A 26,096-nucleotide genomic window follows, 5' to 3' on the forward strand; every position below is an offset into this window, starting at 1 on the left:
AAGCAAACTAGCTAAATTTCCATACATGTTTAATGCTTTTCGACCTGTCCCCAAATTAATGTCATTGGTTCAGAGTTTGTTTTGATATTTTAACCTGCGTGTCGTGATCGCGTTTGGGGGGACAAAATAAATGTATGCACGATAGCGCACGATGGCGCACACGCGCAGCCGGTTTGAGTTCCGTGTCAGGATGACAAATCAGAGCAAGATACTGAATGTAAGTACATTATTTACCTTCAGAGGTGTTTTGTTGTTGTGCACTCTCCTCAAACAATAGCATGGTATTCTTTCACTGTAATAGCTCATGTTACTTACAACGTTATGCTAATCAGATTAGCGCACGTTAGCTCAACCGACCCAGTATAGGGACACCGATCCCGTAAAGGTAATTGCATTTAAAGTGTAAATGAAAGAGGATGATGTGAAATGTGCTTAATTCCACCTGTAGCTAGTGAAGTTACCTAGATAGCTAGCCATCGGTGGGCCAACGAAATGTTGCAATTGTAACATCAACTAGCTACTTTTACCTGATTTAACTAGCATTTTTTCATAATATACCTGTCATTGTTACTGTAGCCTGCACATGCAACTTCCTTTTTTTCACAGCTGTCATAAATCCTGTTGTGCCCCGGCAACGTTGATTTTGTGTCGGTTTCTTTTCAACATTTTTGTGTTTTCTTGGCAAGTTGTTAGTATTATAATGTGTCCTTTTTTAAATAAATAAAAATCGTAAGTACATCTGTGCTCCCATTTTCCCATGTTTCTTGGAGATCCTTTGGTTGGTAAAGTTTTGTCATACTCTCAAACCATCCTGTTGTGTAAGCACATTCATAGCTATTTTATAACATCTCAAATTATTGTCACTTTACTGAAGGTGTCTGTGCACATTCTATAAGGGCATATGACATGGTTATGACAACCATCATTCCGTTCAATGTAATAATGTGACACAAAGGTTGGTAAATTACATAACACCCTGTTATAACATCTGGTATGTAGACTCTTATGCAGTGGTGTAAAGTACTTAAGTAAAATACTTGAAAGCACTACTTAAGTCGATTTGTGGGCTGTCTGTACTTTACTATTTATATTTTTGACTACTTTTACTTTTACTTCACTACATTCCCCAAGAAAATGATGTACTTTTTACTCCATACATTTTCCCTTACACCCAAAAGTTACATTTTTTATGCTTAGCAAGGCAGGAAAATTGTCTAATTCACACACTTATCAACAGATCCTCCCTGGTCATCCCTACGGCCTCTGATCTGGTGGATTCACTAAACACATGTTTAATTTGTAAATGATGTCTTAGTGTTGGAGCATGCCCCTGGCAATCCGTACATTTAAAAATACATGAAAATTATGCCGTCTGGATTGCTTAATATAAGGAAGTTGACATTTGAAATGATTTAGACTTTTACTTTTACTTTTGACACTGAAGTATATTTTAAACCAAATTCTTTTAGACTTTTTACTCAAGTAATATTTTACTGGGTGACTCACTTTTGCTTGAGTCATTTTCTATTACGGTATCTTTACGTTTACTCAAGTATGACAATTGGGTACTTTCTCCACCACTGCTCTTATGCAGCATTTAATAACTGTCATGATGTTGGCCTGGGGGTAGGTTTATGACAGTCATAAATACCTCTCCCCCCTTTCCTCTCTCTACCCTACTGATGTGACATTTGAAAATCCTTTGGTTAACATAGAGATTCTGGGAACAGCAGAAGGTAGGGTGAAAATGAACTATATTCTGGCAATCCGACCAATGGAACATATGCGGTGGTACTTAATGAATATGATGTTAGTTCGGTTGTCATCTGAGACATTCTCATCAATGATAGGATGACATAAACTCTACAGTGGAAAGTCTGCACATAGTAGTTATCGGATTCACATGGAATTGTTGTTCAATTTAAATGTTTGAATATAAAATTATTGGTGAGGAGATTAAATGTAATTTTAGCTTCCAAATGAGAGATTTGGGTTTTCATAAGGTTAGGGCTCTGCTCAATCAGTGGCCCGTCCCTGTGAAGAGACATGGGTTATAAAACTTTTCAAACACACCCTTCTCGCTCCACTATATAAAGCCTTGATGAAAATGTAACCTCCTGTTCCGAGGATGTGAGGACGACGGTCCATACGTTAAAAGGACTAACATGTCAACTACAGAACTAAGCCAACCTCAGCATGAGCTTTGGTTGCGAATGAACTTTGAACTCTTATTCACTACAGAAGTGATACCTCCTAGCCGTTGAGTTAGCAACAGCAGCTGCAAACGTCTGCTAGGAAAGAACAGACAGAGAATCCCGTCTACCACACAACGACGTTACTACAATTTATCCAATTTACCTCCAGAGACATTCTTCAAAGTACAAAGGACTCGGTTGGGCAACACGGCCTCCCATCTACCACCAACCTACCAAAGCGCAGCTCAGTGTAAATATTTTTACACTGGTTCGTGAAGATAACCAAGAATTTACAACTTTCAGATGAGACTGAAATAAGGTGACGATTAATATTGACTGCTATTGATGTAAAATATTACTAGGTCTTTTTAAGAGTTTATTCGGAAGATAACTGCTCTATAAATATTATTTCGTGGTGCCCCGACTTTCTAGTTAATTACATTTACATGATTAGCTCAATCAGGTAATATTAATGACAGAGAAATAATTCCATGGGCAAAAAAACGATAACTATTACAAATTACTTTTCATTTTAGTCAAAGAAATAGTGACGAGACAAGATTTCGATATGCGTACCGCGGCGCAAGACAGAGTAGAGCGAGTAAACATTATTGTTTCTAGTTGCGGCACCTGGCTTTGCATCAGTTCAAAATATTGACGAATGACTGAAGTGACCCCTGGGACCTGTGTGGGAGAGATCAGCTGAATCAGACCGCGCAACTGAAAGATGTCAATTCTGCCATTGAGAGGATTACATAAAATATTCTGCATGCATGCATATGTTTAGGATTGGACTAAACAGATGAAATTGCAAACCTCACATTGGCAAAATGTATTTCAGTTGCCGGGCTCTCCCACACAGCTCCCAGGCGGTGACTTCAGTCACTCGTCAAACTTTTGAACTGAAGCGAGGTACCAAGGTAAAGTTGATTTTATATTCACACATTCGGACATTCAGCAGACATTCAAAAGATATTCAGCAGACATTCGGCCAAAAGCGTAAATGTGTAACTAATTAATTGATTGTCATAGAAACATAAAAATAGATATGGTTTATTCTATAAATGTCTAGCATACTTTTACAACCTTTATTTTGAATACAAATTCCAGTTTGGATTTGATAGAAATACATCAAATCTATAAGATGCCATTAAAAGCGGTATAAATCAATAACTAATTCACCGTTTGTCACAGAAACATCAAACTAGGTATGATTTATTCTATTTAATTATATTATGTGACTAAAATGGCTGTGATTAAAACTAGACACAAATTGTCCAGAGTTTTAGTTGACTGATAATAATTCAAACTAACAAAGGATGAAATGGCTAAAATGTGACCAAGACTAAAAGGTATTTTAAGACTTTAACTTAACTAAATCCAAAATGAACACGGCTCCTATCACCATATGATGGAACTGGATATCCAGAGCTTTTTGACTCATCTAATAGAATATATGTCTGATTTTGATGCTTACATCATCATGAAAAAGCCCCTGAATGCCAATAGTGTTTTGGATGGAGAGGTCAACTACTGCGAGGTCTTGAACTGCAGACTAAGGTGCAGTGGAGTGTAGATAGTCAAATGGCAGACATACTGTAAAAATGTCACTAAATGGCAATGAAGTTTGTCTGTCCAATCAGAGGCGATCTCTTCCTGACCTCTGTCCAACACCACACCCTCTACAGGTTAAGAGTACTCACAGAACCAGGATGTGGCATTGTGTCATAAGCACAAACATTTCTCGAGAAACGATACCTATCTTTCATACTCTGCTGCTCAGTCTGTTAGTCGGGGCAGCAAAATGGCGACAGCCAGGGACACAATCAGTTGTTCAATCTGTCTGGATCTACTAAAGGACCCAGTGACTACTTCCTGTGGACACAGCTACTGTATTGGGCTGTATTGATGGCAGCTGGGATCCGGATGACCACAAGGGTTTTTACAGTTGCCCCCTGTGTATGGAAAGATTTATCCAAAGGCCAGTTCTGAAGAAAAACACTCTGTTGTCTGACTTAGTGGAGAATCTGAAAACAGGACTCCAACCTGCGCCTCCATCTCACTGTTATGCTGAACCTGGAGATGTGGAGTGTGATTTTTGCTCTGGGAGAAAACTCAAAGCTGTCATGTCCTGTCTGGTGTGTCTGGCCTCTTATGGCGAGACTCACCTCAAGCCTCACTATGAATCTCCTACCTTTAAGAAGCACCAGTTGGTTCCAGCCACCACACAGCTACAGGAGAAAATCTGCTCTCATCATTACAAACTACTAGCGGTTTACTGCCGCTCAGATCAGCAGTTTATCTGTTATGTGTATCTGTTTGTTAGATGAACATAAAGGCCATGAAACAGTATCAGTTGCAGCAGAAAGGATTGCGAAACAGAGAGAGTTGGGGGAGAAATCCCAGCAGAGAATATTGCCGTCTCATATAAAGGGATCTGCTGGTGTTTAATCTGCTCTGACTAAAGCTCCACCTTCTACCACAAGGATGAACAGACTGATATCCCTGTCCCCTGCTCTTCCAGAGTAGGAGTGTACGTGGACCACAAGGAAGGAACTCTGTCCTTCTATGGCGTCTCTGACACAATGACCCTCCTCCATAGAGTCCAGACCACATTCACTCAGCCCCTTTATCCTGGGTTTGGGTTTAGGCCTGATAATTTTATTTGCAACGAAGCAGATTTGGAGATACTTGACAATAATTATATTACACAATTTCTGATATATCACATGCCTTACTTCTATTTTCCTGCTTAAGTAAGATTAGGATTATGCCTCTACTGCCAATTAGACTGGTTTGGAGTTATCCCTGATGGGGCTGACATTTTCTTTCCCATTCTGGAATTTTGAGGGTTTATGACATCGCCCCTATAGCAATTTAATAATATCTATCTCTATGGATACTACAGTATATACAGTGCCTTCATAAAGTATTCATACACCTTGACTTATTCCACATGTTGTTGTGTTACAGCCTGAATTCAAAATGGATTCAATACATTGTTTTCTCTCACCCATATACACACAATACCCCATAATGACAAAGTGAAAACATGTTGCAAATTTACTGCAAATGAAAAACAGAAATATCTCATTTAGATAAGTATTCAAACCCCTGAGTCAATACTTTGTAGAAGCACTTTTGTCAGTGATTACAGCTGTGAGTCATTCTGGGTAAGTGTCTAAGAGCTTTCCACACCTGGATTGTGTGACATTTGCCCATTATTCTTTTCAGAATTCTTCAAGCTTTGTCAAGTTTGTTGTTGATCAGTGCTAGACAACCATTTTCAGGTCTTAACATAGATTTTCAAGTAGATTTAAGACAAAACTTTAACTCGAACATTCATTGTCTTCTTGGTAAGCAACTCCCGTGTAGATTTGGCCTTGTGTTTTAGGTTATTGTCCTATTGAAAGGTGAATTCCTCTCCCAGTGTCTGGTGGAAAGCAGACTGAACCAGGTTTTCCTCTAGGATTTTGCCTGTTTTTAGCTACATTCCATTTCTTTTTTATCCTGAAAAACTCCCCAGTCCTTAATGATTACAAGCATACCCATTAGGGTTGGTCAATATTTGGGAAGACGGTATGCTACTCCCAAATATCGCGATATCCGATATAATCGCTTTGCGCCGTTAAATCATTCCAGAATGTGCAATTGTTGTACTTATTAACAGTATTATGGTTACATTCTCATGAATGAATCCTCATAAGGCATAGTTCATTCATTTAAACTTCATTTTCATCATATTGATACAGCTTAACTGATAAAACTGCACAGTTTTGATTAGAGTATAGTCTTGCACATCACGATATATCATCAATGTCAAATATCACGATATTCGATTTAATCATATATCGCCCAACCCTAATACTCTGAGATGACGGCGCTGATCAGAGCCCGGGAGAGGGCGAAAGGAATTCTGGCTGAAGAGCAATTGGAGCAACTGAAGCAGGAGGTGGCTGAGCTGAGGAGGAGAGATACTGAGCTGGAGGAAACTGAAGATCACATCCATAGTCTCCAGAATGTCCAGTGTCTCTGTGTCCCTCCTGGATCTGAAGCCTTAACCAGCATCCCTGTCAACCAACATGTCTCCTTTGAGGATGTAAAGAAATCAGTCTCCGGACTAAAACAACAACTGGAGGATGTGTTGGAGGAGGAAATTGCATCTGGTGATCTGTTTCTTTTGTCAAAATGTATCCACTGCATGTGGGACCTAAAATCATTTGTGCTTCATAAAACGTATGTTGTCTTTGTATCCTATGATGTGTAAATTGTAAATTGTTAAATTGATTTCTGATTTTGTATGGGTTGTGAGTGCTGTAACATAATGATTAAGGGCTGAATTCAATCCCAATCGCTGAAGTTCAGCGCTCTAGTGCAATTTAAAGGTAATGGTAATTTCCTATTGAGCCGAAGTATGCAGCGCTTACCGTGAATGCAGGAACATTACCTTTAAATTTCTATCACCCTGTAGCACTACATCACCCTTCAGCACTACAGACTAAATCCAGTCCTAAGTGAGATAATGAAATTCTTCACCAAGCACAAAATGTATGTCATGTGTCAATAATGATTACAATTATGCTTCAGCACAGCAGAGTCGTGTTATATCAACGTGAGGAATCAGACACTGTGTAATCATACATTATCGTGACCAAAGTGATCAAACTCAATCCACCCTGTAAACAAATGTTTCCCTAAAAATGAAATACATAAATATATGTATATATCTCCATTGTCAACAGTGATTAATCTGGTGGGAGAACAAACTCCTATCACCTTAAGATGCATTAGGGGTTAAAGTTAGTGGTCTTGATCTCCAATAAATATCTGATTTTATTGATCAAATTGATCATGAAAAAGACCCTGAATGTGGCAGCAGTTTGAAATCCACCACTGACAAAATCCCACTTTAACCGTGATCGTCATAACATATTTTCTGTTACAGACAATGACAAGTCCAACGAGGACAGACAGAAAGAGGAGGATCTTCTCCAGCAGATTCACAAGCTGGTGGAGACCAGAGATTTCCTTGTTGACGATGTGGAGTTTGAGAGGCTAAGGCAAGTGTGACCGACTGGGGTTCGAAACCAGGTGTCATGCTCACCAGAACACTTTTATCCCTTAATGCCTAGGCATTACCTTGGGGTGCCAATGTACAGTAAGTCGTCAGGTCTCAGACCAGGTCATCACGGGAGTGTGGTTCTGAACCACCTATGTTACAGAACTCTGTTCCATCTGTCTTGTCCCCCCCCTCCCCCTTATTGGTTTGGTCTCCAATGACATCCTGTCAGAAATATAAGCCAGTTCGACTCAGTTACATACAAACCACAGGGAATATCTCCATTCTCAGATTTTCTTACTGTTGAAATAAAACATCTGTGTTTTTGTCTAGGGGACAGTGTGCTGTGAAACCCTAGATCCCACTGTACATGCACAAGTTTGTTAGGGTAAACAAGTTTGTTATGGCGCCTCCCCCCCTTCCATTCTCAGAACAGAGGGCGGCGCCATACAAGCGCCAAAAGGCATTCTGGGTAGTGAGAAGCAGGAAGTGACGAGGTAATATTTTATTGTTTTTGAGGAATGTGAAGACACCTAGGCAGAAGACAGGGCGTGAGGATATGGAGTCTGAGTCATCGCTAGTAGGAACAGACAGAAATGTAGAGTTTGCAGTTCCACTCATCCATCTTTCTCTCCTCCTCTACAGGGAAAGGGAGGAGGACAAAGAAATGGCGGATTTCCTCCAGTCCAAGTTCCCCAGAAACTCCAAGAAGAAAGGTGTGTGTAGTCATAGTGCGTCATAGTGAGTGTTATTATTTTCCATTCAAATGCTCAATTGTATGTCTCAACGTTTTCAGGTATTCGCTTTGATACACTAATAGTCAGTGACCTTGATTTGATGGCGATGTCTTTGGACAGTTACACGCCTCTTTCTTGTTCAAGTCTTTCTTCACGACAGAAGCATTTAGTTATGAAATTATGGATTTCACCCACAAAAATGAATACATACAGTTGAAGTCGGAAGTTTACATATACTTAGGTTGGAGTCATTAAAACTCGTTTTTCAACCACTCCACAACTTTCTTGTTAACAAACTATAGTTTTGGCAAGTTCGTTAGGACATCTACTTTGTGCATGACACAAGTCATTTTTCCAACAAATGTTTACAGACAGATTATTTCACTTAAAATTCACTGTATCACAATTCCAGCGGGTCAGAAGTTTACATACACTAAGTTGACTGTGCCTTTAAACAGCTTGGAAAATTCCAGAAAATAATGTCATGGCTTTAGAAGCTTCTGGTAGGCTAATTGATATAATTTGAGTCAATTGGAGGTGTACCTGTGGATGTATTTCAAGGCCTACCTTCAAACTCAGTGCCTCTTTGCTTGACATTGGGAAATCAAAAGAAATCAGCCAAGACCTCAGAAAACAAATTGTAGACCTCCACAAGTCTGGTTCATCCTTGGGAGCAATTTCCAAACACTTGAAGGTACCATTCATCATCTGTACAAACAATAGTACACAAGTATAAACACCATGGGACCACGCAGCCGTCATACCGCTCAGGAAGGAGACGAGGAGATGAATGTACTTTGGTGCGAAAAGTGCAAATCAATCCCAGAACAACAGCAAAGGACCTTGTGAAGATGCTGGAGGAAACCGGTACAAAAGTATCTATATCCACAGTAAAACAGTAAAACGAGTCCTATATCGACATAACCTGAAAGGCCGCTCAGCAAGGAAGAAGCAACTGCTCCAAAACCGCCATAAAAAAGCCAGACTACGGTTTGCAACTGCACATGGGGACAAAGATCGTACTTTTTGGAGAAATGTTCTTTGGTCTGATGAAACAAAAATAGAACTGTTTGGCCATAATGACCATTGTTATGTTTAGAGGATAAAGGGGGAGGCTTGCAAGCCAAAGAACACCACCCCAACCGTGAAGCATCATGTTGTGGAGGTGCTTTGCTGCAGGAGGGACTGGTGCACTTCACAAAATAGATGGCATCATGAGGAAAGGAAAATTATGTGGATATATTGAAGCAACATCTCAAGGTATCAGTCAGGAAGTTAAAGCTTGGTCGCAAATGGGTCTTCCAAATGGACAATGACCACAAGCATACTTCCAAAGTTGTGGCAAAATGGCTTAAGGACAACAAAGTCAAGGCATTGGAGTGGCCATCACAAGCCCTGATCTCCAACCTATAGAACATTTGTGGGTAGAACTGAAAAAGCATGTGCGAGCAAGGAGGCCGACAAACCTGACTCAGTTGCACTAACTCAGGAGGAATGGTCCAAAACTCACCCAACTTATTGGGGGAAGCTTGTGGAAGGCTACCCAAAACATTTAACGCAAGTTAAACAATTTAAAGGCAATGCTACCAAATACTAATTGAGTGTATGTAAACTTAAATAAATAATTTTCTCTACTATTATTCTGACATTTCTCATTCTTAAAATAAAGTGGTGATCCTAACTGATCTAAGACAGGGAATTTTTACTTGGATTAAATGTCAGGGATTGTGAAAAACTGAGTTTAAATGTATTTGGCTAAGGTGTATGTAAATGTCCGACTTCAACTATATTTAAACTGGCTCCCCACTGAGCAACATTTATTTTCATCAGCGTGTATATCAGTCGTGTGTGTGCATGCATGTGTCTGCATACCCTTGTGTCTGGGTGAGTCTGAATGTGTGTGTCATTATGTCTGATCTGCTACAACATCACCAGTGCTCCACCTGGTACATCCCCATATCCTCTGACTGACTCCACCTCCTCTTCTCCAGGTCAGATTCCAGCCAGACGGCTAACGTCCAGGGCCCAGCAGACCTCGTCCCCCTTCACCAAGACAGGCCTGTCCCTGCTGAAGGAGTGCTGTGGCTTCACCTGCTCCATCATGTAGGCCGGGCCCTCAGGGGCTCTAACATGGAGCCAAAATAGAGCCCTGATACATCACAGTTTCAGCATTCCAACCCTTGAAGTACGGACAGACAACGAGCTAGTGGAGAATTTTCAAGGATATTTTGGGGATGTCGCCAGGATGAGATTGATAGTGTTTTATCTCCCAATCTATGCTACATCCCATCTGGGCTGTGTTTCTCTCTCTCTCTCTCTCTCTCTGTGTCTCTCTCTCTATCTCTCTCTCTGTGTCTCTCTCTGTCTCTCTCTGTCTCTCTCTCTCTCCCGCCTTTCCTCTCCCCCTTCCCCCTCCCTCTATCTCTCTCTGTCTTCTCTCCATCATTAGGGCTCCAGTCCTATCTGCTCTTCTAGTTGGGTTCTATACCCAGTGTCCCCTCTCCACATAAGGCTCATCCCCCATGAGGCTGTGCAATGATCTTCCATCGTCTGTATCAGACTATTCTCATTCATCATTGTCAGAGTCCCTCCCACTGCCTCTCCCTGCCTCTCAATGGTGTCACCAATGCTCTCAGAGCAGTTCATCCTGGTCAATCTCACTGGCTTTGGTACCTCTGTACCTAGAACCTGTCCCTTCACAAAGATTGGATGTAAACGGCATTTGCATAAGTCAGATATTGCTATCAAATAATGTACAAAGTGCTACTTGTCTACCAGTTACAGATGTTAAATATTGCTACCCCGGTGAAGATTATTATTTATGATGCATGAGACAAAACCCAACAGTGAAGATGTACTGTACAGTATTTTCTAATTGGGACATTATACATACATCTCTTTAAGTCCTGTTTAGTCTCCCTAACTCTTTTACATTTCAAATTACTGTAGTTGCCTTTGAACAGACTTCCCACTGGCTCACTAATTCATAGTCAGCATTAATTGATGGCAGCCTAATCATGCTGCCAGGTCAACGTTAGCCAGACACGCAACCGATGGGCTAATTAATGTTTTGTGATAAGATTATGGTTTCATGATAACATGACACTAACGTCAGAATTTAAGCAACTCACTAAGTCATTAGTCACTGATTTGGCAACTATGTCCAATTAAGAGGCCTTTATGGGTGACTGAACATACCGATCAACGGAGCTTAACAAATGAGTCATCGCTCGCTTCCTTTCTTGTTGTTGTTGTTATTCAATACACTCAAATGATATATTTTATGGAACTGCAAAATGACTCATCCTTCCACATTGCGGACTTTACACACACTAAAGGTTAGTGTGCAGTATACCGATCAGCAGAAAAGGTTTCCACCTTAACAACGGTCATTTTAAGTGAAACTGCAGCTCACTGCAGCTAACATTGTTACACTTTATTATTTACAACATGTTATTACTGACAGCATGTTATTACTGACTGCATATTTATACTGACAACATGTTATTACTGACAGCATGTTATTACTGACTGCATATTTATACTGACAACATGTTATTACTGACAGCATATTATTACTGACAACATGTTATTACTGACCGCAGGTTATTACTGACAACATGTTATTACTGACTGCATATTTATACTGACAACATGTTATTACTGACAGCATGTTATTGCTGACTGCATATTTATACTGACAACATGTTATTACTGACAGCATATTATTACTGACCGCAGGTTATTACTGACAGCGTGTTATTACTGACCGCATATTTGTACTGACAACCTGTTATTACTGACAGCATATTATTACTGACCACAGGTTATTACTGACAGCGTGTTATTACTGACATCATTTTATTACTGACAGCATGTTATTACTGACTGCATTTTAATACTGACAGTATGTTATTACTGACTGCATATTATTACTGACAACATGTTATTACCGACAGCATAGTATTACTGACAACATGTTATTACTGACAACATGTTATTACTGACAGCATATTATTACTGACAGCATATTATTACTGACAACATGTTGTTACTGACAGCATGTTATTACTGACAACATGTTATTACTGGCAGCATGTTATTACTGACAGCATGTTGTTACTGACAGCATGATATTACTGACAGCATGTTGTTACTGACAGCATGTTATTACTGGCAGCATGTTATTACTGACAGCATGTTGTTACTGACAGCATGTTGTTACTGACAGCATGTTGTTACTGACAGCATGTTGTTACTGACAGCATGTTATTACTGACAACCTATTATTACTGAAAACATGTTATTACTGACAGCATAGTAATACTGACAACATGTTGTTACTGACAGCATGTTATTACTGACAACATGTTGTTAGTGACAGCATGTTATTACTGACAACATGTTGTTACTGACAGCATGTTATTACTGAAAACATATTATTACTGACAACATGTTATTACTGACAGTATAGTAATACTGACAACATGTTGTTACTGACAGCATGTTATTACTGACAACATGTTGTTACTGACAGCATGTTATTACTGACATCATGTTATTACCAACAACATGTTATTACTGGCAGCATGTTATTACTGACAACATGTTGTTACTTGCAGCATGTTATTACTGACAGCATGTTGTTACTGACAGCACGTTATTACTGGCAGCATGTTGTTACTGACAGCATGTTATTACTGACAACATATTATTACTGACAACATGTTATTACTGTCAGCATAGTAATACTGACAACATGTTGTTACTGACAGCATGTTATTACTGACAACTTGTTGTTACCGACAGCATGTTATTACTGACAGCATGTTATTACTGACAACATGTTATTACTGACAGCATAGTAATAATGACATGTTGTTACTGACAGCATGTTATTACTGACAGCATGTTATTACCGACAGCATGTTATTACTGACAGCATGTCATTACTGACAGCATATTATTACTGACAGCATGTTATTACCGACAGCATATTATTACTGACAGCATATTATTACTGACAGCATTTTATTACTGACCGCATAGTATTACTGACAGCATGTTATTACCGACAGCATGTTAATACTGGCAGCATGTTATTACTGACAGCATGTTATTACCGACAGCATGTTATTACCGACAGCATAGTATTACTGACAGCATTTTATTACTGACAGCATGTTATTACTGACAGCATATTATTACTGACAGCATGTTATTACTGACAGCATGTTATTACCGACAGCATGTTAAACTGTATAGGCCTACTGTAAACTGGCCAAATCCAGCATCAGTAATTGTCAGTAATTACTAGGCAGTCCGTGTCAACACGGAACCACAGTTCAGTGTCAAGTCTCTCCATGGAGATGATAACTTTTCAGCCCTAGGCTCCACTTGTGTCTTTCCTGTATAACACAGTGGGTACATAATATGGCACTTAGTAGGGCACTCCAGTGTGTGATCGTGATGGCAAGGGTCCAGGACGAGTTAGCCAAGCACCCAGAATTGGAGTCGTGAGTGTACACTCCACACACAGGGATCAAGGACTCTTCATCGCAGAGAGCCGTTGCCATAGCAACCACAGCGTAGGCAGTCCGAACGTACTGTATACAATGAGAAAAAAGCGCTGCATTACACACACACATGCTGGTTTCTGTTGGGTGTTTTTTTTTTTTATTCTCTAAAATTAGGGTTTATCTGAAGTCTCTTCTGAAATCAGGGTTCCTCTGAAGTCTCCTGTGAAATCAGGGTTACTCTGAAGTCTCCTCTGAAAACAGGGTTACTCTGAAGTCTCCTCTGAAAACAGGGTTCCTCTGAAGTGTCTTTACCTTTTCTTTCCCAGGCAGCCCCTATGACATGCTATTGAGCTTTGATACCGTCACCACACCACAATTATAAAACACAATTTCATAATGCACCATTGTCCATGCTCAACAGGGTGGGCATTTTGTGTTAGCGAGGGGAGGGAAGGAGAGGGGTAGTCTGGCTGACACGACCCACATGACTACACAGCGAAGAGCTGTGACCCACTTGGAGGACATCGAAAGCTGGTGTCAGGAGGACATTGAAAGCTGGTGTCAGGAGGACTTCGAAAGCTGGTGTCAGGAGGACTTCGAAAGCTGGTGTCAGGGGGACTTCGATAGCTGGTGTAAGGGCAACTTCGATGTCAGTGTCAGGAGGACTTCGAAAGCTGGTGTCAGGGAAACTTCGATAGCTGGTGTCAGGAGGACTTCGAAAGCTGGTGTCAGTATAACTTCGAAAGCTGGTGTCCGTGGGACTTCAAAAGCTGGTGTCAGGAGGACTTCGATAGCTGGTGTCAGGAGGACTTCGAACGCTGGTGTCAGTGTGACTTCGAAAGCTGGTGTCCGTGGGACTTCGAAGGCTGGTGTCATGAGGACTTCGATAGCTGGTGTCAGGGGGACTTCGATAGCTGGTGTCAGGAGGACTTCGATAGCTGGTGTAAGGGCAACTTCGATGTCTGTGTCAGGAGGACTTCGAAAGCTGGTGTCAGGGGGACTTTGATCGCTGGTGTCAGGAGGACTTCGAAAGCTGGAGTCAGGAGGACTTCGAAAGCTGGTGTCAGGAGGACTTCGAAAGCTGGTGTCAGGAGGACTTCGAAAGCTGGTGTCAGGAGGAATTCGATAGCTGGTGTCAGGAGGACTTTGAAAGCTGGTGTCAGGAGGACTTTGAAAACTGGTGTCAGGAGGACTTCGATAGCTGGTTTCAGGAGGACTTCGATAGCTGGTGTAAGGGAAACTTCGATGTCAGTGTCAGGAGGACTTCGAAAGCTGGTGTCAGGGGGACTTCGATAGCTGGTGTCAGGAGGACTTCGAAAGCTGGTGTCAGTATGACTTCGAAAGCTGGTGTCCGTGGGACTTCAAAAGCTGGTGTCATGAGGACTTCGATAGCTGGTGTCAGGGGGACTTCGATGGCTGGTGTCAGGGGGACTTCGATAGCTGGTGTCAGGAGTACTTTGAAAGCTGGTGTCAGGAGGACTTCGAAAGCTGGTGTAAGGGAGACTTCGAAAGCTGGTGTCAGGGGGACTTTGATAGCTGGTGTCGGAAGGACTTCGAAAGCTGGTGTCGGGAGGACTCCGAAAGCTGGTGTCCGGAGGACTTCGAAAGCTGGTGTCAGGGGGACTTCGAAGCTGGTGTCAGGGTGACTTCGATAGCTGGTGTCAGGAGGACTACGATAGCTGGTGTCAGGGGGACTTCGAAAGCTGCTGTCAGGGGGACTTCGATAGCTGCTGTCAAGAGGACTTTGATAGCTGGTGTCAGGATGACTTCGAAAGCTGGTGTCAGGAGGACTTTGATAGCTGGTGTCAGGAGGACTTTGATAGCTGGTGTCAGGAGGAATTTAATAGCTGGTGTCAGGAGGACTTCGATAGCTGGTGTCAAGAGGAATTTGATAGCTGGTGTCAGGAGGACTTCGAAAGCTGGTGTCAGGAGGACTTCGAAAGCTGGTGTCGGGAGGACTTCGAAAGCTGGTGTCAGGAGGACTTCGAAAGCTGGTGTCAGCCAGACCAAGAGAGATGGAGGAGAGGAAGGAGAAGCTAGTGTGAGTCATCAGTAGTAGAGAGAGGAGAGAGCTCAGACAAAGTTCCTGTTGTTGGTGAGCTGCCAGAAAGGTTAGCCTTGTCAATCAAACAAGCAGTGAGCATGATCCGGTGACCCCCACGCTCTATCTCTGCACCTCACAACGCTTTCCTCTGAGCAGGGGGGACACGGGAGAAGTGACACGCAGGTGACTTGTAACTGTCATCACAATGTTGCTATGACCTCCCTTGTTTTGGCAGCATACCACCCCTGAGTTGGTTATCTCTCCTTGTATCACAGCAGCAATGCTGGATTCTAGTGTTAGTTAGAATCAAGAACTCAATACTTCTGCATTGCTCTCCCACCTAATCCGAATCTGTCAACCTCAACTCAATACTTCTGCATTGCTCTCCCACCTAATCCGAATCTGTCAACCTCAACTCAATACTTCTGCATTGCTCTCCCACCTAATCCGAATCTGTCAACCTCAACTCAATACTTCTGCATTGCTCTCCCACCTAATCCGAATCTGTCAACCTCAACTCAATACTTCTGCATTGCTCTCCCACCTACTCCGAATCTGTCAACCTCAACTCAATACTTCTGCATTGCTCTCCCCCCTAATCTGAATCTGTCAAACCAGTGTATTCACATAACAGTGCCCTCCAGAGGCATCATGCCCATTGAAACTGAGGGACATGTGCCCACTTAATATCATCCGTTTGTAGGATGAAATTGAAAAAAAACACAGTAGTAGTGTTTGAGAGGTTGTTGCACACTTTAAGCAAGTCGATGTTGATGGGATGTTGAGTGTAGCCCAAAGGGTTTATTTTACTTGAGGATTTCAGAATGCACTCTAGTTTGTCTCTCCTTTGTATTGCTATGTGTGTATGTATGTATGTATGTGTGTGTGTGTGTATGTGTGTGTGTGCGTGTGCGTGTGCATGTGTGTGTGCATCAGTGTTTCAAATCCAGAGCGGAATTTCAAAAGGATGCGCTCGGGTCCTACTTTAAAGTGCGTAAGATGGAGACACTTCAATTATCTTTTATTACTCCTCCTCCACACTCTCTTTTGTCACTTTCTCTCCATCTCTGTTCTTTCCCCCTCCCTCCTTCTCTCCCTCTTTGACGAGGTCTCTGGAGCCTGATGTCTCACTCGCTTTATCTCTTTATCTCTCTCTCCCTCTCTTTTTCTCTCTGTCTCTGTCTCTCTCTCTCTCCCTCTCTCTCTGTCTCTCTCTCCCTCTCTCTCTCTCTCTCTCTCTCTGTCTCTCTCTCTGTCTCTCTCTCCCCCTCTCTCTCTATATCGCTCTCTCTCCCTCTCTCTTGATTCTCTCTCCCTCTCTCTCTGTCTCTCTCTCCCTCTCTCTCTCTGTCTCTCTCTCTCCCTCTCTCTCTATATCGCTCTCTCTCCCTCTCTCTTGATTCTCTCTCTCTCTCTCTCCTGTCTCTCTTTCTGGGTGTTAGGGAGCAGGATGTGTCTAATGCTGTGCTGCTGTCAGCTTAGCTCCAATGTTCCACAGTCATACGGCCTCTCATGAAATCTGTCAGAAACCAGTAAAAGCGAGTATTTTTGTATTTGACAGATGTGTTGTTGTTGGAAAGGTTTCATTATTCTGTGTTCATTGATTGTACAGTATGTTTTTATTAGATGTGTGTATATCCTGAGAATAGAGTGTAAAGTCAATGCTTCAGCGGCTGTATTTGTTACTGCATGCATATTGTAGCAATTTTGAATTGAATCGTGTAGCTTACTATATTTATGTCCAGTCATTCAACATCTTTGCTTCACTGAAATATGTGTCGTAACAGGGTTATAATTCAATTTCCAAAGAACCTAAGTGGAACAGGACAAAGCGTAACTGTAAGATGATATATACAAGATTGTGTATTTATAATCTGTGCCAAATATTTGGGAATTGTAGGAAATTGTGTAGCATAACAAAATAAACTATGGATTTAAATACTGTATATTGAAAAATAAATATTGAGAATAAAATGGTAATAAGATATTGTTTATTCCTACTAACTTGTGCTCCGTTTGTGTGTCCATTTGCCTCAGCTTCAGAGTTCGACCTGCCCTGCACCACTGCCCTAGAGAGTTATTTTACCTCAGCAGGGCCAGTATTGGCTAACGTTGCTAATTAGCGGAACAGTGGCATCTGCTGCTATCAGGATGCTAATTGCTGGAGCATTAGTACCTTGGGCTTGGCTGTTTCATGATTTACAGAGTCTTTGCCCTGATGGGTTTGTCTATAAAGAGTTACTCGGGCTGATGGAGAGACCTGGTGGGTTACATAATAGATTGAATGCAAATGTTAACCGTGCTACACCAACTCTGTGGTTAAACTGCTGCAACAGGTGTTGAGGGTTTAAAATGTGATAAGTGTGTTAACATATTGTGACAAGTATTGAAGAATGAACCATTGTAACAAGTGTTGAGTGCTAATGGAAAAAATGGAAAAATTTGAATTTCCTCATTTAATACAAAAACGATTTGAGTCATCTTCCATACATCCATCTATCCTTCATCCCTTTTACGTACGACACACACACACACACACACACACACACACACACACACACACACACACACACACACACACACACACACACACGCATCATCTAAATAATCAGGTGATTAGGATGCAGCGAGTTGCCAGCCCAGCCCGGCACAGAGACCGGATCACAGCTTATCTTCTTCTCATTATGTCAACAGCACCTAAATGCAAATTATGTTTTGGTCACAAGAATGACACAGGTCTGCAGAAATACTGAGTGACTCAGAAAGTTACTGTTAATTGAAGTACAGTTGGTATTGTAAGTATTCACCCCCCTTGAAGTTTTTCACATTTTGTGGAATTGAAATAGATTTAATTGTCATTGAAATAAACAAAATACTTGATAATGCCAGTGAAAATATATATATATATTTTTTTACATATGTATAAAAATTAAATAACAAAAATATAGTTGCTGCATAAGCATTCAAACCTCTTTTTTAGGCAAGCCTAAATTAGTAAAATATATAAAATATGACTTAACAAGTCACACAATATGTTACATGCACTCACTCTGTGTAAAATAAGGGTTTAACTGATATTTGAATGACTACCCCTTCCTCTGTCCCCCATACTTACAACATCTGTAAGGTCCCTCAGTCAAGTACTGAGTTGCAAGCACAGATTCAACTACAAATACCAGAGAGCTTTTCAAAAGCTCGAAAGATTGGCAGTGATTGGTAGATGGGTAACAATAACAAATCAGACATTGAATATCTCTTTAAGCATGGTCAAGTTAATAATTAGTCTGTGGATGATTTATTAAACAACCCAGACACAAAGATACAGTCGTCCTTCTGAACTGAAACTGCTTAGGGATGTCACCATGAGGCCATTGATGATTTTAAAACCACTACAATGGCTGTTATGGGAAAACTGAGGATGGATCAATATCATTGAAATGACTCCACAATAATGACCTCAATTACAGAGTGAAAATAAGTATACAAATTTACAGAATAATGAATATTCCAAATCCTGTATGCAACAATGCACTAAAGTAATACTGCAAAAAAACATGGGAAATTAATGCACTTTTTGGCATAAAAAAAGGCCTTATGCTTGGAGCAAATCCAACACAATATCAGGAATCAAGGTGAGACCCAGATACAGACTGTCGAAGTAACAATGTTTATTATAGCAACAGGGGCAGGGAAAGACAGGTCAAGGAAGCAAGGGATCGATAATCCAGAGTATAGGGGAAAAGGTACAGGACGGCTGTCAAGGCAGGAGGGCTCAGAGACAGGATAGACAAGGGTCAAAACCAGGAGGGGCAAGAAAAGGAGAGACTAGGAAAAGCAGGAGCTGAGAAAAACGCTGGTTGACTCGACAAACAAGACGAACTGGTAACGGACAAACAGAGAACACAGGTATAAATACACAGGGGATAATGGGGAAGATGGGCAACACCTGGAGGAAGGTGGAGACAATCACAAGGACAGGTGAAACAGATCAGAGTGTGACACACAATACATCGCTGAGTAACTGCCTCCTTATCTTCAAGCTCAGTGGTGGCTGCATCATGGTAGTGGTATGCTTGACATCGGCACCGACTGGGGAGTATTTCAGGATAAAAATAAACGGGATGGAGCTAAGCACAGGCAATATCCTAGAGGAAAACCTGCTTCAGTCTGCTTTACACCAGACACTGGGAGAGGAATTCCCCCTTCAGCAGAACAATAACCTACAGCAAAAGGCCAAACCTACACTGGAGTGGCTTACCAAGAAGACAGTGAATCAAGTGATCAAGTTGTGACTTAAATCTGCTTGAAAATTGCTGTCTAGTCATGATCCCCAACACCTTCCTTGAAGAATTTAGAAAATAATAATAGGCAAATACTGCACAATACATGTGTGCAGAGCTCTTATGAGACTTACCCAAGAAGACTCACAGCTGTAATTGCTGCCACTACATGTATTGACTCAGGGGGGTGAATACTTATCTAATCAAGGTATATTAGTGTTTTTTTTTTCATGAATCTTTATAAAATGTTATAAAACTGTCTTCCACGTTGACATAACAGCATATTTTTTGTAGATCGTTGACAAAACATGACAATGAAATCCATCTGAATCCCACGTTGTAACTTTTAAGAAACCCAAGGGGGGAAATGCTTATGGTAGACATTGGATATCACCTTGGATCATTAAGAGATGTGACTGTCATTTATAGGAGAATGAAGTCCCTTGAATAATATATAGTATTTTCACTTATATAGGCAGGAGGGTGTTGAGCAATGAGCCTGTGAATGTGAGTGTCTAGAATGATATGATTTGAGTGTCGTGTGTGTGTGTGTATTGTGTGTGTGCTCCTGTCAGCTCAGCCCAGTCCAAGCTCTTCTCTGTCATGGTACTCCGATGGTGGAACCAGCTTCCCCCCAGGAGCTAGAACAGTCCCTGCCCATCTTCCCGAAAACATCTGAAAACCTACCTTTTCAAAGAGTATCTTCAATCAAAAATAAATAATAATAGCTACGATAGCTACTTTAATGAGGAAAAGTGTACTTACTATGACAGTGATATGTGGTTGTTCCACTGAGCTATCTTGAAGTGAATGCGTTAACTGTAAGTCGCTCTGGATAAGAGTGTCTGCTAAAGGACTCAAATGTCACATTCATCTCTTTATTTGTATTATGCCCTTGACATTTATGGAAATCCTCTATTGAAGTCAACCATATAATTTGCCATTTGGCTGCTCTAATCATTGAATATGCTATTATCATTCAATGAGTGGTGTCATCATTACACCACTAGAAACTGCATTGTTGGTTAAGGGCTTGTAAGTAAGCAATTCACTGTAAGGTCTACACTTGTTGTATTTGGCACATGTGACAAATAACATTTGATTTGTTCTCTCTGATATGCATTGGATATCACCTTGGATCATGTGACTGTCATTTATAGGAGAATGAAGTCCCTTGAATAATATATGTTCATGACGTTTATTTAAGCAAGAGGGTATTGGGTGGTGAGTCTATGTGAATGAAGTGTCTTGAATAATACGATTTCAGTGTTGTGTGTGTGTGTGTATTGTGTGTGTGTGTTGTCCAGTCTGTTATATCCTCCACAGCCAGAGTAGCTAGTTAGATCTTTTAGACTAGCGTTGGTGTTCACTATGCTGGGTTTCTCTTACAACTCTTCAGCTGATCAGTATATTACGTGGATAATGGCTTACGAGGCTGTGCATAGCCAGACGATAGTCGTAGACGTGTTATGTATCTGTGTTACCAGTGTCAAGGTGGGTGGCCTAATGGAGATGTCAACAAATTACAGGGGATAGCCTTGATGGTGATTGGACGCCAAGTGTTACCATCTGACCCTTGACCAAACCTCTATAGTATCCTGGGGTCCTGACGGTGTCTGTGATTGTTCTGGCAACAAGCGTGAGAATATAGTGTATATGGTGTGCTAAGGCATGCCACACACACACACACACACACACACACACACACACACACACACACACACACACACACACACACACACACACACACACACAGAGGCAGATTTCTCTGTCTTACACACACACACACACACACACACAAAACAAAACACACAAACACACACACACACACTCCTCAACGAAGTGGAGTGTGCTGCATTGCAGAGACGGTGGATGACTCATCCTCAGGTTTCAGGCAAACACACTTTGTATCGCCATGGGTTCCAGAACCCACAAGCCCTTGCTGTGTACATGTACGTTAGTCACGTCATGTACGTTAGTCACTTGTTTCAGCTATTGATTCCTGTAGACCATTTTGGAGTTAGCTTTCCTAACTGTTGAATACCCATCCTACCGTAACTAATTTAATTATCTGATAAAAGCATATAATTGACCACGTGTTGCACCAAAGATGCATTATCTTAGAATTCCTTTTGTTGGGGGCTAATCGTAATTGATCTGGCTACGCTGCATGAGTGAAAAAGCAATGCAAACCTTGGTACCGTGCTGGGTAATTCAGCTATCTGATTGATTCTCTCTCCCTCTCTCTCTCCCTCCATTCCTCTCCCTCTCTTTCTCTCTCTCTCTCTCTCTCTCTCTCTCCCTCTCTCCCTCCCCCCAGCTAGTGACCTTGGAATCTTGGTTGAAGACTCTGATCAGCTGACATTAAAAATGTATGTACAATCAATTTTTGTGCTAAATCCTTTTCTTTCGAAATAAGATAGGTTGCCATTAGTATACATTCTCTATACATTATTTCTCGAGATTTGCTTAGGGAAGAAGAGAAAGTAGAGCAAATGGGCTTAGATTACAGTACTGATTTTCACACCATAATGCATCCATCCCATTGTCCCTATTAAAGAGGAAGGTTAGAGAGACCTCTGTCTCTCTCTCCCCCACACACACACTACAGTGATGCAAGTGTGTGGGGGGGGGGGGGGCATTAACCTTCTAGGAACGTATACTTAGTTTATGTGCATTCTGCAATTAGCAACATTCACAACTGGCTCCTACACCCCACTGTTCCTTAGCAACACGCCAACAACCTGCAGCATTTACATGTATATGGGAAAGTCATTATTTTCCGTCAGTGAACGAGATGCTGCTATGTATAGGTTTGCCTGCATGTCATTCGTGGTTTAGTTGATGGAGATGTCTTAGCTGTCAGTCAGATTTGTTTGCCCAATGGTAAACCTACTACCACTATTGCATGCCCATAGCACACACAACTGGTCGTACGCCGTCATATGTTTGAAATTAATTGAATTAGTTATATTTCGTTTTTTGTACTTTACCCCCCTTTTCTCACCAATTTCGTGATATCCAATCGCAATCTTGTCTCATCCCTGCAACTCCCCAACAGGCTCCGGAGAGGCAAAGGTCGAGTCATGCGTCCATCCGAAACATGACCCCCGAAACCACCCTTCTTAACACCGCTCGCTTAACCCCGGAACGTGTCAGAGGAAACACTGCGCACGATGGGCCAAGTAAAGCCCCCCAGCCAAACCCTCGCCTAACCCGGACAACGCTTGGCCAATTGTGCAGCACCCTACGGGACTCCCAGTCATGGCCGGTTATGACACAGCCTGGGATCGAACCCGGGTCTGTAGTGACCTCTCAAGCACTGCGATGCAGTGCCTTAGAACGCTGCACCACTCGGGAGTCCGAAATGATCATTTTTTAAATGTTTATGGTTAATGCCTTTTGCTTTTTCAATTTGTTTCAAAGGTCACTCATACTTGTGGAAACTAACAGGCATTCATACTTTAACCTTTCCACACTAAGGTTGAGATTATCATCAAGATCCTAAAACTGTGTTCTCTCAGAGGGGTCGGGTTAAATGCGCAAGACACATTTCAGTTGAATGCATTCAGTTGTACAACTGACTATGTATCCCTCTTTCCCTTTCTTTTCATCTATTTTACAGGGGAGTTCAATGAGAAACAAGAGTGTTTTTATTTTATTTTAAGTCCTAATGCACAAAAGAGGATTTGGATGCAAGGTGGCGTTGTCCTGTCGTGGCTCCTGTCGTGGCTCATTGTGGCTTAGTAATTCGACTGATTCAGTGTCATGAATTCTGGTGGCAAAAAAGGAAACTGAGTCGTAACTGTGGCTCAGGGGAAATTGAACATGAACTGATATTAATCTGACGGAGAAATCTGAAATTGTGTTGTTCTTTCAGGATAGGGTCAGACTGTTGAATGTGATTTTCTGAGTTTTCTCTGCCTTGGTCAATCGTTTAAAATTCGGAGATCAACATTTATGAATGATATACAGTGTGGAGAACACGTATTTGATACACTGCCGATTTTGCAAGTTTTCCTACTTACAAAGCATGTAGAGGTCTGTAATTCGTATCATAGGTACACTTCAACTGTGAGAGACGGAATCTAAAACAAAATTCCAGAAAATCACATTGTATGATTTTTAAGTAATTCATTTGCATGTTATTGCATGACATAAGTATTTGATACATCAGAAAAGCAGAAATTAATATTTGTTACAGAAACCTTTGTTTTCAATTACAGAGATCATACATTTCCCGTAGTTCTTGACCAGGTTTGCACACACTGCAGCAGGGATTTTGGCCCACTCCTCCATAAGACCTTCTCCAGATCCTTCAGGTTTCAGGGCTGTCGCTGGGCAATACGACTTTCAGCTCCCTCCAAAGATGTTCTATTGGGTGTGGGGGCTGTGCTTTGGCAAAGTGGGTGGGGTTATATCCTTCCTGTTTGGCCCTGTCCGGGGGTGTCCTCGGATGGGGCCACAGTGTCTCCTGACCCCTCCTGTCTCAGCCTCCAGTATTTATGCTGCAGTAGTTTAGTGGTGTGGGGGCTGTGCTTTGGCAAAGTGGGTGGGGTTATATCCTTCCTGTTTGGCCCTGTCCGGGGGTGTCCTCGGATGGGGCCACAGTGTCTCCTGACCCCTCCTGTCTCAGCCTCCAGTATTTATGCTGCAGTAGTTTATGTGTCGGGGGGCTGGGGTCAGTTTGTTATATCTGGAGTACTTCTCCTGTCCTATTCGGTGTCCTGTGTGAATCTAAGTGTGCGTTCTCTAATTCTCTCCTTCTCTCTTTCTTTCTCTCTCTCGGAGGACCTGAGCCCTAGGACCATGCCCCAGGACTACCTGACATGATGACTCCTTGCTGTCCCCAGTCCACCTGGCCATGCTGCTGTTCCAGTTTCAACTGACCTGAGCCCTAGGACCATGCCCCAGGACTACCTGACATGATGACTCCTTGCTGTCCCCAGTCCAACTGGCCATGCTGCTGCTCCAGTTTCAACTTCCACCTGACTGTGCTGCTGCTCCAGTTTCAACTGTTCTGCCTTATTATTATTCGACCATGCTGGTCATTTATGAACATTTGAACATCTTGGCCATGTTCTGTTATAATCTCTACCCGGCACAGCCAGAAGAGGACTGGCCACCCCACATAGCCTGGTTCCTCTCTAGGTTTCTTCCTAGGTATTGGCCTTTCTAGGGAGTTTTTCCTAGCCACCGTGCTTCTACACCTGCATTGCTTGCTGTTTGGAGTTTTAGGCTGGGTTTCTGTACAGCACTTTGAGATATCAGCTGATGTACGAAGGGCTATATAAATACATTTGATTTGATTTGATTTGATTCAGGTCTGGAGACTGGCTAGGCCACTCCAGGACCTTGAGATGCTTCTTACAGAGCCACTCCTTAGTTGCCCTGGCTGTGTGTTTCGGGTCGTTGTCATGCTGGAAGACCTAGCCACGACCCATCTTCAATGCTCTTACTGAGGGAAGGAGGTTGTTGGCCAAGATCTCGCGATACATGGCCCCATCCATCCACCCCTCAATACGGTGCAGTCGTCCTGTCCCCTTTGCAATAAATCATCCCCAAAGAATGATGTTTCCACCTCCATGCTTCACGGTTGGGATGATGTTCTTGGGGTTGTACTCATCCTTTTTCTTCCTCCAAACACGGCGAGTGGAGTTTAGACCAAAACGCTCTATTTTTGTCTCATCAGACCACATAACATTCTCCCAATCCTCCTCTGGATCATCCAGATGGTCATTGGCAAACTTCAGACGGGCCTGGACATGCGCTGGCTTGAGCAGGGGGACCTTGCGTACGCTGCAGGATTTTAATCCATGACGGCGTAGTGTGTTACTAATGGTTTTCTTTGAGACTGTGGTCACAGCTCTCTTCAGGTCATTGACCAGGTCCTGCCGTGTAGTTCTGGGCTGATCCCTCACCTTCCTCATGATCATTGATGCCCCACGAGGTGAGATCTTGCATAGAGCCCTAGACCGAGGGTGATTGACCGTCATCTTGAACTTCTTCCATTTTCTAATAATTGTGCCAACAGTTGTTGTCTTCTCACCAAGCTGCTTGCCTATTGTCCTGTAGCCCATCCCAGCCTTGTGCAGATCTACAATTTTATCCCTGATGTCCTTACACAGCTCTCTGGTCTTGGCCATTGTGGCGAGGTCGGAGTCTGTTTGATTGAGTGTGTGGACAGGTGTCTTTTATACATGTAACGAGTTCAAACAGGTGCAGTTAATACAGGTAATGAGTGGAGAACAGGAGGGCTTCT

General features: G+C 42.1%; 1 protein-coding gene across 1 annotated transcript in view; it reads left to right on the plus strand.

The window, feature by feature from the left end:
- The window catches only part of LOC109888512 (bMERB domain-containing protein 1-like), a 49,160-nt gene extending 31,612 nt beyond the window's left edge, over positions 1–17,548 (plus strand). Inside the window, exons 4-6 of the mRNA XM_020479687.2 lie at positions 7,141–7,255; positions 7,900–7,970; positions 9,983–17,548. Of these exons, the coding sequence (XP_020335276.1) occupies positions 7,141–7,255; positions 7,900–7,970; positions 9,983–10,098 (302 nt within the window). The 3' untranslated portion in view covers positions 10,099–17,548. The remainder of the gene's footprint in view (positions 1–7,140; positions 7,256–7,899; positions 7,971–9,982) is intronic.
- Positions 17,549–26,096: the final 8,548 nt, after the last annotated feature.

This window comes from Oncorhynchus kisutch, linkage group LG1, assembly GCF_002021735.2.
Source record: "Oncorhynchus kisutch isolate 150728-3 linkage group LG1, Okis_V2, whole genome shotgun sequence".
NCBI classification, from domain to species: Eukaryota; Metazoa; Chordata; class Actinopteri; order Salmoniformes; family Salmonidae; genus Oncorhynchus; species Oncorhynchus kisutch.